The sequence below is a fragment of the Schistocerca cancellata genome, chromosome 2 (assembly GCF_023864275.1).
Source record: "Schistocerca cancellata isolate TAMUIC-IGC-003103 chromosome 2, iqSchCanc2.1, whole genome shotgun sequence".
In the NCBI taxonomy this organism is placed as follows: domain Eukaryota; kingdom Metazoa; phylum Arthropoda; class Insecta; order Orthoptera; family Acrididae; genus Schistocerca; species Schistocerca cancellata.
The window spans coordinates 261,309,351-261,323,237 of NC_064627.1; the positions used below are offsets into that span (position 1 = coordinate 261,309,351).

General features: G+C 39.2%; 1 protein-coding gene across 1 annotated transcript in view; it reads right to left on the bottom strand.

Annotated features, from left to right (window-relative positions):
* The window catches only part of LOC126161602 (DNA replication licensing factor Mcm7), a 72,594-nt gene that overhangs the window by 41,560 nt on the left and 17,147 nt on the right, over positions 1-13,887 (bottom strand). Inside the window, exons 5-6 of the mRNA XM_049917550.1 lie at positions 11,193-11,373; positions 9,524-9,661 (exon numbers count right to left, since the gene is read on the bottom strand). Coding sequence (XP_049773507.1) covers positions 9,524-9,661; positions 11,193-11,373 — 319 coding nt within the window. The remainder of the gene's footprint in view (positions 1-9,523; positions 9,662-11,192; positions 11,374-13,887) is intronic.

The following is a 13,887-nucleotide window of genomic DNA, read 5'->3' on the forward strand; positions in this document are numbered from 1 at the left end:
ATTAAGTGAAGGCAGAATAGTCTCTCGTTTCCAAATATCCATTTCAATCGGACAATGTTAAAGAGTTTGAGTGAGTAAGGTGAGAAGTAGGACAACATTTTTATGCTCTCTGCTACTAAGAGTGACGTCATTCTGTTTAGAAGTATGGGGAAGTCACGGCTGGATGCACATCTAGGTTGAGTCTATGCGGAGAGGCACAGGCATTGCTAGTCCAAGCATCAGAGAAAATTGTCCACCCATTTGTAGTGACATTTAAAATAAAGAAGGGTGGAGAAAGAGCAAGTGATTAACACTACAGAGGGTTACCTGACTTTGTTGAGTGTGTCAGTGCAGGGAAAGGAGCTCGATGACAGCAGCTTTGGACTGAAACTACAAGAACTTCCATTTCTAATACCAACTTAGAACTTCAAGATAAAACCTTGGGTGGGCCTGGTGTGACTAATGTGCAGTCTGCATAGTGTGACAGATTCTTTGGGAGGCTTGTAGGGACTTTTTCCATGCATCATCAGGGGTTTCACTGATCAGTTTGAATTTGTTAGCATTTTTGTTATCTATTTAACGCCGCAGACCCTCATGAATAAATAAGTTATTGAAAATTGGTCAATGGTAACTGGTGTTCTGAGGTCAAGTGGTTCTTGTGTTGCAACTTTCTTGGACTACTGAAAAACAGGCTCCTTTCCTAGGATGTCCAAATGGCCTGGATTTCAAACGAACTTGATGGAGATGTCAGCACCATGAATCTCTGTCAACAGATCTTTGATGTTAGATGGCAGTACATCCCGTGGGTAACAATGACCAATTGTAAGGAGGCTGTTCAATGCATTGCAAAACAATAGGAAGTTCTTACTGTTCTGAGTTCTAATGTGGTACTGGACCTTGGCAATGGTCCAAAGCTCTGCAAAGAGCATGCTAAATAAATTCAGTAGAGTTCATTGTTACAATGCAAAGCCAATTAAATTGTTGGTCCAGGAGCCACCAATACAGATATTTTTCAATCTTCAGTGTTTCGGGGAGGGGGGGGGGGGCAGAGAGAAAAGTTGTCGGCAAACTGTTGGATCTGTATTCCCATTTGGCTCTTGAAATGTGTGGACGTGAGCTACATGCCATGGAGACAACAGAGAGGGAGCATGCCGAGTACAGCTGAAGAAGAAGTTGGAAGTTCATTTTTAATATCCCCCAACTAAGCCAGTCTGCTGACCCTGGACTAGTTCATAAATGGTTTATACTGTTCTGTTTTAAGAAAGAAATTTGTGACACGGTTGGCTTGGCATCTAAGCGAGTGTTACTGTGTAGTTTACGAATAACTGCTTTCAGGCTTAGTGATGGGACACTATAAACAACAGCCATATAATTGTGAGCAAGACTCATACGAATAGCTCCATACATTAGCCTCACAACAATGGTGTCACAAAGCCACACACGGCACATCCTTTATTCAACTGGGACCCGATCAATAAATTGTAAAACCAGAAGATACATCAAAATCAGCTAGGCCTACTCAGGTGGTGCCATTGTAAGGGTGGCGACAGTGGGCTGAGAGAGTATTTTAGTGATCAAGTGCTCACCTCTGGAATTTGGAGGAACTGGTAGTGGTTGGTAGAATCGAAATGGTTCTTGCCATACAGCAGATACTCAGGTCTTGAATCATGCTGCATAGCAAATTGTACAGTACCCAATAGATGGTTGATGCAAAAGCAGCCATGTTTTCTCCAGGGGAGTTTTCACTATGAAACTGGGAGAACATATACAAACTACCAGCTTTGAGACATCCAATATCCAGTCACTGGGCATGTCATAAATGAGTGTATATGGAAAGAACAGGCAAATGTGAAATGGAGATGGTGTATTTGGCACAGTAGACAAGAAACTCAAATCACCAAGATAGAAATTGAAGCTGCGTGTGAGATTGTTTGGGCAAGACTCAGTATCAGGGGTAGGTATAAAATAATGGTATCTTTGTCATCGCCCACCAGACTCATCCTCTGATGTAACCGAAAACTTGAGAGAAAACCTCAGTTCATTATTAAGTTCTGTGATCATACTGTAATCATCGGTGAAGACTTTAATCATCCAACAATTAATTGGGAAACTTGCAGTTTTGTTGGCGGTGGGGGTGATAAGATATCTGGTGAAGCTTTACTAAATGCCTTCTCTGGAGACCACCTAGAACAGACAGTTAGGAACCTCACACATGAAAATATATTCGATCTAATGGCACGACTTGAGCTCTTTGAGGATGTCCACATCGAAACTGGTATCAGTGACTATGATGCGGTTGTGGCAACAGTGATTACCAAAGCACAAAGAACAACTAAAACAAGCATAAAGATATATCTGTTCAGCAAACTAAATGGAAAATCAGTAGGGTCATACCTCAGATGAGGAACTTGAAACTTTCAGCACAGGACAAGAGAATGTAGGGGAACTATGACTCAAGTTTTAAAGAATAGTTTACCACATACTGGATAGATATGTACCCAGTCTAAAAGTCCGTAACTGGAAGGACCATCCAGGGTATACAGTTACAGTAAAGAAACTTCTAAAGAATGAGAGATTATCGCATAATAGATGTAAAATCAAGTGCGGGGCTATAGATAGAGACATGCTGAATGAAACGCATTTGGCTGTCAAGAGAGCAATGCGTGATGCCTTCTGTGACTACCGTAGCAGAATACTGTCAAATTATAATTCACAGAACCCAAAGAAATTCTGGTCATATGTAAAGGCTGTTAGCAGCATCACAGTTAGTTACTTTTGAATTCATTACGGGAACAGCAGTGATCAATGCCTTATACATAATTACTATTAAAAACAGTTTTGATCACGATTTATTTAACAAGGTGACCAGTTTCGACCACTACTGTGGTCATCTTCAGACCATTGAGTAGGAACCTCTTTCTGTTGGAGAATCACTACTAATTGATTCTCCAACAGAAAGAGGTTCCTACTCAATGGTCTGAAGATGACCACAGTAGTGGTCGAAACCGGTCACCTTGTTAAATAAATCGTGATCAAGACTGTTTTTAATAGTAATTAACCAAAGTTAGTGTCCAGTCACTCGTGAATAAAACAGCAAGTGAAACTTAGGGTAGCAAAGCAAAACCTGAAATGCTTAACTCCATATTCAAATGTTCCCTTACAAAAGAAAATGCAGGAGAAATGCCCCAATTTGGTCCTTGTACCACGGAAAAGAAGTATTTGTGACAGTGATGTTGAGAAGCAGCTGAAATTGTTAAATTTGAACAAAGCTCCAGGACCCGATGCAATCCTTATCAGATTCTGTACTGAATTTGTGGCTGATTTAGCCCCTCTAGTAACTATCATGTATGGTAGATCCCTTGAACAAAAAATCATTCCCATTCCTTGGAAAAAAGCACAGGTCACACCCACTTACGAGAAGGGTAGTAGAAGTGATCCACAAACATTCAATATCCTTGATATTGGTTTGTTGTAGAATCTTAGAACATATTCTGAGCTCAAAAATGACGTCTTTTGTACAAAATAACCTCCTCAATGCCAACCAGCGTGGTTTCCAAAAATATCGATCATGTGAAACTCAACACACTTCTCTCACAAGACATACTGAAAGCTTTGGATCAAGTCAATCGTCTAGATGCATTACTTCTCGATTTCCAAAAAGCATTAGACTCAGTACTACACCTATGCTTATTGTCAAATGTATGAACATGTCGGATAACAAGTGAAATTTGTAACTGGACCGAGGACTCATTGTCTGATGTACAAGTAAATTCAGGTGTGCCCCACGAAAATGTGTTGGGACCCTTGCTGTTCATGTTGTGTATCAATGACCTTGCAGACAATCTTAACTGTAACTTCAGACATTTTGCAGATGATGCAGTTATCTATGATGAAGTACAGTCTGAAAGAAGCTGCATAAATATTCAGTCAGATCTTGATAGATTTCAAAGCAGTTCAAAGATTGCCAACATGCTTTAAATGTTCATAAATTTAAAATTGTGCACTTCACAAAAAACAGCAACATAGTATCCTACGACTACCATATCAGTGAGTCACTGTTGGAATCGGCCAACTCATACAAATACCTGGATGTAACACTTTATAGTGATATGAAATAGAATGATCACATAGGCCCAGTTGTCGATAGAGCAGGTGGTAGACTTCAGTTTATTGGTAGAATACTGGGGAATTGCAATCAATCTACAAAGGAAATTGCTTACATAAAATTTGTGACACCAGTTCCAGATTATTGCTCAAGTGTGTGGGACCTGTATCAACTGGGACTAATGTGGGGTATTGAATGTATACAGAGAAGGGCAGCACAAATGGTCACATTCCCAAGAACAGTTTCAAGACCCCACACTATCTCATAGGGAGAGTGAGGATAAGATTAGAATAACTACTGCACACACAAGAGGCATTCAAACAATCACTCTCCCCGTGCACCATACCAGAATTGAAAGGGAATAATAATAATAATAATAATAATAATAATAATAATAATAATAATAACTAGTACAACGGGATGTACTCTCTCACACGCACTTCGCTATGGTTTGCAGAGTATAGATGTAGATGTATATATGTATGCTCACAAAACCTAAGAGCTTGTTGTACAAGATGGACATTTGCATCCTTCTGTCCAGCACTAGTTCCCATAAACACCAGAAATTGACTGATGCTTTTCAACATATCCTCATACTGCCCATAGTTTCAAGGACTAAAAATACTAAATGTATATTCCCTCTATATTAAACCTTTGACTGCTACAGACATGCTCTCTGCATTTCGTGCTAAGTGTGGCTTTGTTGTTGCAGTACTGCTTGCCTAATGCTGCTACCTGAGCTGAGAGATGGTGTTCCAGCCTCTAAGGGGGACATACTAGCTGATTTTAAGAAAACAATTCAATGAAAAAAATTTATGTTTGTACATCTTACAATCAGACATCTTCACTCAATAAAGGTCTGAATTTCTGTTCGTTATGCATCGAAGTTACTGTGCTGCATCAAATTAAGTAAAGCATTGCATAAAATTTGCATACGGTTGATTTTAGTTCATATGTTGCTGCATATGAACTGTAGAAGAGATGTTGAATTTTTATTTAAAATGTAGAGCAGAGTGATATCTCATTTGGGGGTGTTATTCTGTTACCAGCTTTTATACCTAGCATATGGTCACAAGCTGCATTCCTAATTATGTAAGGGGGATTTTCTGAAAATGATAGCATGCAAAAATGCACTCCTGTTATATGATAAATACTCAAAACTTTCTTATTCACTAAGATATGGAAGTAACTCGTCCACAGAAGTGACATGTAAACACTTCAACACCGCTTAAGGAAAGCCCATAGGCCATGTTTAAACACATCCTCAGCATCTGAGAAGTAGTGGAGAAGAATAAATTAATTCATCTACATAAGTCACAGAGTTAAGGCCTGTCTCTTCTATATGGGAAAAAAAGCAGTCAGAGACTAATTTTCGAAAGTAGTTCTAAGGAAAAAGAATGCTATAACAGTGTGGTATATCCTAAACCTGACATGTAATTTTTAATATAAAATCTTGTTATTGTACGTCTACAAGGGAGCAGTTGTCAAAACCTATACTATCTATATGACCAGTGGTTGCTGAATGAATATGAAATACAGATCTTGTCACCTTCCTAGAGTAAACTCGTATTAGTCTGCCACTACCATTACAACATAACCTTTACAATATTTTCCCCTTAGGTGCCCCTTTGTTGTTCTAAATTTGTAACAAATTATTTGTATTATGCTTCCTGACTGTTTTAAAGCTGTTCTAAGGGTCGAGTGATCTGACCCCCTCCCTCCTCCTTCCAACCTGCCACAATCAATTGCTATTTCCTCTCTGCCGAAGTAACCTATTGTTAAGGAAACTAAGGGTGCCGTGGTGTTTATAATGTTCCTATCAGCAGTGGTGGAAGTTGTGCCTATTAAAGGTTTTATTTTGTGGTTTTTCATTACCATTCGTAAATCACTCTCAAGGAACAAAATACTACGCACACGCTGCCCAAGATTTCTTTTCAATTACTTCATTTGATGCTCCATATTCAACCATCCATAATGGAGTGTTCATATGATGCCCCTTTCCTTGCATGCAATTGCAGATGCACAGAAATGAAAGTGCATGCACAAAAATTTGTGGAAAGAATGCAGCTATATATAGGCATTCTCATGTCCACATATTGCCTCAATGCATAAGCAGTCTGCTGTGGATCTCCATCTTTGCTTGGGAGTTTTTGTTGTGTTTACTGTGGTGACACACACACACACACACACACACACACACACACACACACACGCTCTCTCTCTCTCTCTCTCTCTCTCTCTCTCAGGGACAATGAGTAAAACATTATCTAAATAACAAAGGAACAAGAAAAACAATGTGACGACTTCTTGTTTGCAAATTTAAGGAGAAGGTAACAGCTAGATTTTAAGATTTTCTGCTTGGGAAACTGCAATGATAATGTTGGCAATAACATTTTGTTGGCTGGTAATTGGCGACTTACATATCAGTCTGAACTATTTACTAAGAATTTCAAAACAGAACATTTCAGTAATTACTCCTACAATAGAAATACCTGAGGGATGTTCTTAGTCATTATGTGGCAGTTAATTAACTTTCAATATGTCATTTGTATTTTATTTTATAAGGAAGTTTACACAACTTTAATGATGATTTAGATTAACATCCTCTGACATGACAAATTTGGGAAGTCACAGATGCCAGAATCCACTAGAACGAAGGTTGTGTTCCAATTTTGTAGATGTTGTGCTATTAACATATCACAGAATGAATATCTATCTGTCCACAGTTTTCATGAATTTGTAGGCTGCAACTTCTTCACTTTTTCCTACTTGGAGACATATATTATCTTATTTTTTACTGTACTAATGATCAGAGATGTTTTATCTAATACCTAATGTTTAGGGCACCACATCTCAAATATTTATTCAAATAATCTTTAGAAGTAGCATTCTATGTTACTTCTCTTTCTGATCTATACATTTCAGCCTTCTTTCTTTGGAGTCAACAGACATGCGCAAAGGTGAGCAGAAAGAAGGTACTGTGTGGACGCACCTTAAACCTTTGACTGCTCTGACTGTGTTAACGCGCGCCACAGCTACTGTCGTCGGGTGCTCTCGATGCCTTTACATGTGCCTTTGATCCTTCCATCAGGTGCTCTAGACTAGACGTGTGTATACATGTTCCCTTGCTGCTGTCTTTGTGCTCCCGATGTTATAACATTGGCCTGCGACTCGGGTCTCTGTGTGCTCCACAGACATTAACACCTACAGCAGTCAGTCAGAATAGCCAACTAGCCGCTTTTCCACCCTGAGTATTCAGCAGATTTCCATTGTTTGGCCTGTGTGCACCTGGTACTGTGATCTTATTTGTGTTATTGTACAGAGAAAGAAATCATGAGGCTGGTGGCAGGCAATCACAACTGGAGCTTGGCATCACAGGATAAAAGTAACTACAGCAGAGCATTAGACACATCGATATAAAAACCATTGAAATAGTCTTGCGAGAGAGACTAGTTGCCAAGGTGATATCATTACACGTAGGTTATATTGCATTCTAAAGGTTGTACACAGACAAAAGATCTAGATGGAAAGTTGAATAAATGAAATGTTCAGTTATTTAGCAATTACATCTTGTAAGATAACAACAAAGAGCTTTCAATTAAATCTTAATATCCCAAACACAATATTGTAAATATTAATGTGTGCAATGCCACAATATTCTTTTTTTATGGGATATTAAAAGTTATCGTTGCATCTGTATCTCGATATATACGAAGTTTTTAGTATTAATCATGCAGCAATTTATGCACCTGTTTGTGCAATCTGCAAAAACGTCCCTTAAATGTAAAAGCCAATATCTTGACAATGGTTGCACACATTGTTCAGCTCTCAACTTTAAATACAATTTCGATATGTTAGTTATATCTCTTACACAGCAATAAATTATGTGAAACGAACTTTACACAAAATCTGAGCAATGTGTTTTTACCTCAGCAAAATCTTAAAATTTTGTTCAATGTTTTATTTAACTGGATGTAGCACAGTAAGTAAAGGGGGGGGGGGGGGGGGATTTGCAGTCCTTTATCGAGTGAAGACACCAAACTGTATGATGTGAAATAATCATATTCTTTTGCCAGGTAGTTTTCCTAAAATCAGAGCCCAAATGACTGCTCAGCCACGGTGGTGACAATTCACGAACGCAATGAACAAATGTGGAGCCATAAAGTTATTACTGCAGTTCCCAAAGACTGCTAATGTATTGGAGTGTGTCACCCATAGATTCATCCTTTCCTTGAGTTATTACAGTTACGAATACATGCAGGACAGCAGATTTATGGAAGATTAATACTATGAAAGAACACTCAAGTTACTGAGATGAATCCAAAGTGAAACATTTTTCATCACAGGCTTCTAGAGGAGTTTTAAAGTAAAAAAACTGTTGTTTTTAGAGTAATTGCATTTATTCTTTATTGGGGGATGGTGAAACCCAGAGCAGCAGACAAAGTTGTCAAGTCCAGCACTCCGTGAGTATTCATGACAATGGAGTCACACTGTGTGGTAGGACATGTACACAGATAACTGAGGTAACTGTGTAGGGCAATAACAGTCGCACTCACCACGGAATGGCGCAAGTACTTTTGTAGCAGTCAAATGGTTAAAGGAATGCTTCAGCCAACTGTTCATCACATGTTGCCAGTATTTTTAAAAGGTAATCCCTCTATCATTCTCCCTCCTCCTATACCCAGACTCTCTCACACCTAATTATTTCTGACTGACCTTCAATAGGTTGCTAATCTTAACACAATTTTATTATCTGTGGCAGTATAGTGTAACTGGACAGATAAAAAAACCTACTCACCCAGCGATGGCAGCAGAACACACACATAAAAAAAAAAGTTTTTCTTTGCAAGCTTTCAGAGCAAGATGCTCCACCTTCTGGCAAAAAGGGTGAGGGAGAAGGAAGAGGGGTAAAGGAAAAACACTAGAGAGGTTTAGGAAAAGGGATAGAGTTTGGAAACAGTCACAACCCTGGGTCCGGGGAGACTCACCAGATGGGATGAGAAGGAAAGGCTCCTTCCTTCTCATCCTGTCTGATATGCCTCCCGTGACCTAGGTTCTGGGCAACTTTTCCAGACTTTTTCCCTATTCCTAAACGTCTCCAGTCCTTTTGCTTTACCTTTCTTCCTTCCCCTTCAACCCTTCTGCTCGAAGACAGAGCTCCGAAAGCTTGCAAAGTAAAACCTTTTTTTGTGTGTGTGTTCCACTGCTGTTGCTTGGTGAGTAGATTTTCTATCCAATTACATTGCGCTGCAAGTTATTTTCTTTGCACTCCTAAGCCTCTGTTGATGCTCACTGTAGATTTATCACCAATCAATGGCTGATTATAGAGATTGTGAAAGCAAGGATGTGAAAGAATAAGACAGAAAATATGGTAAAAATAGAAACTCTTTCCAAAGAGGCAGCCATGGAGAGTGCACAGTATGAAATTAAAGAATTTACCTGCTCTTGAATCTTTAGTTCCTGAAACTTCACAAATTTTGATCCTCTGGTTTGTAGGTACAACCTCCCACCAGACTTATTGACACGGCAGTCATCACTGGGGCACAAACTAGCTGGCATGAAGCTCATTCCCGCCACCTGTAAATTAAAAACATGTCATTAATCACATATTTTGATAGAACAAGAAAAAGACTTTCACAGCTTAATTAAATTTTGTCCTTCTTACATTCTTTCTCTGTTTATGAAAAAAGAAACCACTGGCAGCAAAACCCTGAGATGTATTTGACTCTCCAGTTACTGTTACTTTTATAAGGCAATGAATCCATAACTTCTGAATAGTTTCTATGTTCATTTTTAGATACCTTTCTTATGCCTGAAAAATCTGACCCTGCCAAAAACAAGTAACTTCAATTATACCAATAGCACTTCTATATGGGCTGCAAATATTTTGCAGAGGTACAATACATCCTAAAAATGTATTTATTCTGTAAAGTTAATTGGTTCTTTACAGTTAATAGCAATACCTTGACAGTTCCCAAACTCCAATTTTACTTGTTAACTGAATCTTCTGTCAGTTCTTGGCTCTGTAGAACAAAAGCAAACTAGTGCTTCTTTTATTTTAATTTTACTCCATACACAAAAAATTTTAATTAAAATATCCTTTGTGTAAAACTATGTATAAACTATGGGAGAGGCAGAACACTTATATATAGCAGACTGTCACTGTCCTCACTCATCCAGCCTCCTCCCTGTTCCCATTCCAGAGCTAACCAGCCGTCATTTCACCAACTCACCCAGTCTTTTTATTTATCTCCTTTCCGCTACTCCCCCACCCCTGCCCTTCATCTGAACTGCAGCACTTCACTGTCTGCCACCCCCACCATACTATCCGTCCCCCTCCCCACCCCAGCCTCCTCCTTAACCCCAACCAGTCGTCACTACCATCAAGCACTGGTGCTGCTGCTCACAGTGTGGTTTCAGTTGCCCAAGACTGAAGTCGTGTGTGCAAGTTGCGTTTGCGTTTGAGTGTTTATTTTTGACAAAGGTCTTAATGGCCGAAAGCTGTAATTGTGAGAATCTTTTTGTCGTGCCTATCTGCGACTCACATCTCCGCTATACGGTGAGTGACAAATTTTCTTCTCTAATATTGTAGTAGACTGACATGTTGCACATACAGACGTATAACAGAAAAGAGTGAACACTTTAACGAAAACAGCTTTTGTCACATTTGTCTATGTGGCACACAGTCTACTGTAGGTGAATGGTTAATTTTCCCTTATTTTACATATTTTTCAATTAATGAATTCCCATTAATGCTTTAGATGTAAAACTAATTGATCATCAGAAAGCACAGATGATTAGTCAACCTTGCGTTGTACATGGGTATGTTCGATTATTTCTATTTGTCTGATCTGATTTCATATGGAAGCAGAAGTGCTTAATGACTATATTAATTTCGAGGAGTAAAGTACTGCTGTATCCTTTACTACTTCTATTTGTTCCTAATAACTTTTTACGTCTCTGAAATTTATTATATCATTGAAATTTACACATTTTTTATACTAGCATCTACTAAGAACATTTCTTTTTTTAATTTTAATGAAGAGAGCTTTATATCAATTACATTATACAAATAAACATTACAAAGAGAAGTCATATATATACTTACAGGTTGGTAAGTTTCAGCACCACATTGATCACAACTGTAAGTAGCAACTGTCATAACTGGCTTCACTTCCGTACTCCTTGTAACAATTCCACGAACTGTTACAAGTTTTCCTATGTGATCTGCCTTTACATCTCTTATTGGAGTGGGCTTGGTTGCAGATAGGTCCTTGAAATATATTTCACTGAAAATAAATGTTTTCTAAAATAACAAGAATTACAGTTTCCAAATTTTGTACTGTATATATGCAATGTTAACCCATTCCAGTCGGGCCACAGTGAATGCTGCAAACCCTAGAAATCTTAAAACTTTTTCGACTTCTTTCTGTAGCTCCTGCTTATAAGATGAAGGAGAAAAGCAGATTCCGCCTTTTCAGATATGCTATCATCAATTTCAAAACCATCATCGTCAATTTCGGAGCAGCTCCAGAATTTCTTCATCAGTCAAACTGTCTCCATTTTACAACAAACTTTTGCTATCCCGATAACTACAGAAGCTGTAAGAGTACAGATGTTGATCTGGCATTCGATGGATCGAATCTTTCCCTTATGCTTTTTACTATAGCACTGTGTGTCTCTTTGCTAAGGCACAGCAGCATCACTAAGGTGATCCGCCATAATTGTGAACGGTGCAAATTAGTGCCTAGAGATCGGTTGACGGGAGGCAGTGAGTCAGTCACACTCAGCCATCACGAGAAAGCCAGCGCAAACACTGTGTTAAAAATATCAATTTTAGGATTATGAAACATTTAATACTGTAAAGGTGGCTGCACAGGAACAGAATGGCAATGGCCACCTTATTTTATACCATGAATGATAAGGATATGTATATGTAGTGCGAGCGCAGTTAGAAACTGTGTTGAACTGATTTGGAATCAAGGTATGAGTAAATTTGGCTGTTGGTGCTCCAAGAGTAAAGACAATCGAGACAACACTGAAGACACCTTCCCACGAGACAAGTCCATGGAGAACTGCAATAGATGGCAAAATCGTAAATGAAAAAGGAGCCAGAGATGCCTGGTGTGAGACAGGCCATAGTAGGGTAATGGCGACAGCAAAGAGGACAACACTCAGGATGTAACCTTGAGACACACTGTTTTTCCAGGTAAAGGTGTCTGACAAGGCAGAACTCATACGTACCTTGAAAAGTTGATCTTTTAAGAATTCCAGAAGGAAACGGGGCATGTGGCCACAGAAGCCCCGTATGTAGAGAGTGTGGAGGATAGCAGTACTCCAGCAGATGATGTAGGCTTCCTCCAAATTGAAAAACACGGCCACAGTTTTGTATTTCCGCAGAAAACCTTTCATAACTTGGGTTGACAGTGATGAGATCGTCAACTGCAGAATGCTGCGCTCGAAATCCACACTGCAGTGGTTAGTAAATTGTGAGACTCGAGCCCTCATACCACCCAGGCATGAATCATACGTTTCATCACCTTGCAAACACAGCTGGTGAGCGAAATGGGGTGATAACTAGAAGGAAGGTTTTTGCCCCAGCCGGGCTTAGGTACGGGTATGACAGCTGCTTCCTACCAGCATCTGGGAAACGTGCCCTCTGCCCCGATGCAATTGTATGTACGAACCTAAATTATCCTAAGGACACACACACACACACACACACACACACACACACACACACACACACACACAGTGTTCTGGTGCTGCAGTCTGATTGTTGGGTCAGGTGGGTGAGAGAAACAGGATGGTTAGCTTACACGGTCAAAGGCAGGGGAAACTGCATGTGTCACACAGAGTGGGTTAGCAGTACAAAAACAGGATAGGAGAAGGAAATGCAGAGAGGACAGTCTGGGTGTTGTTTAACACTTTTGGAAAGGAGCGGCATAGTTCCTGCATTGCATGGATTACACTCCAAAACAACAAGCAATATAGGAATGACATTGGCCGTTTCTTAGTTTTGTAATGTTTTTTAAAGTTCGTATTCTGTCTGTTACCTGTACAAAGATACTTTATGATGTTCTTATTACCATGAGGAAACACAGACAGCAACACTTGTCACTTGAATTGGTGGAAAAGGAATACAGACAACATTGTATGTTACTTGCTTTGCAGTGTTCACATTTCCCTTACTGGCAAGTGGCACTCACTGTGCAGAGAGCATCGATTGTCATTTGCTACATGCTTCACATTCATTTTCAAGATGGCATTACAACATAGTAATGAAAAATAGAAAAACGCTAGCTAAAGATCTAGCTGACCTTTCATACTAAGGTCAATGTAACTACACACACTTTTCAAGTAATTTTATTTATTTTTAGTACCAACAACATCTAAATTCATCACCATTTAGGAAACGATGGATGAAAATTAATTCATTGCCATTGTGGAAACAATCCATATTCATTTCAATACACAACATGTTCACTAATGTAACTGTAAGTTTCTTTCCAGTATTTCACAGAAAAATTAGCTCCTTTTAAATGCAATAAACTGACATCAGCTCTGTGTGGTATAAAAACATTACCTGCCAGCTGAACTACTCTCTAGCTGTCCAGTCCTCAAAGTTTTAATGAAATGAAGTGGCAGGCATGGGCAACGGTGGGTGTGGAAAAAGGAATACGAGAAATTCTCGGAGCAAAGGGAGTGCCATCACAGGGTGTCTACGTGGACAAGAAAAAAAAATTCCCGGATTTTTCCCGGATTTCCCGGGTAAAAACACAATTTCTCCCGGATGAAATTAC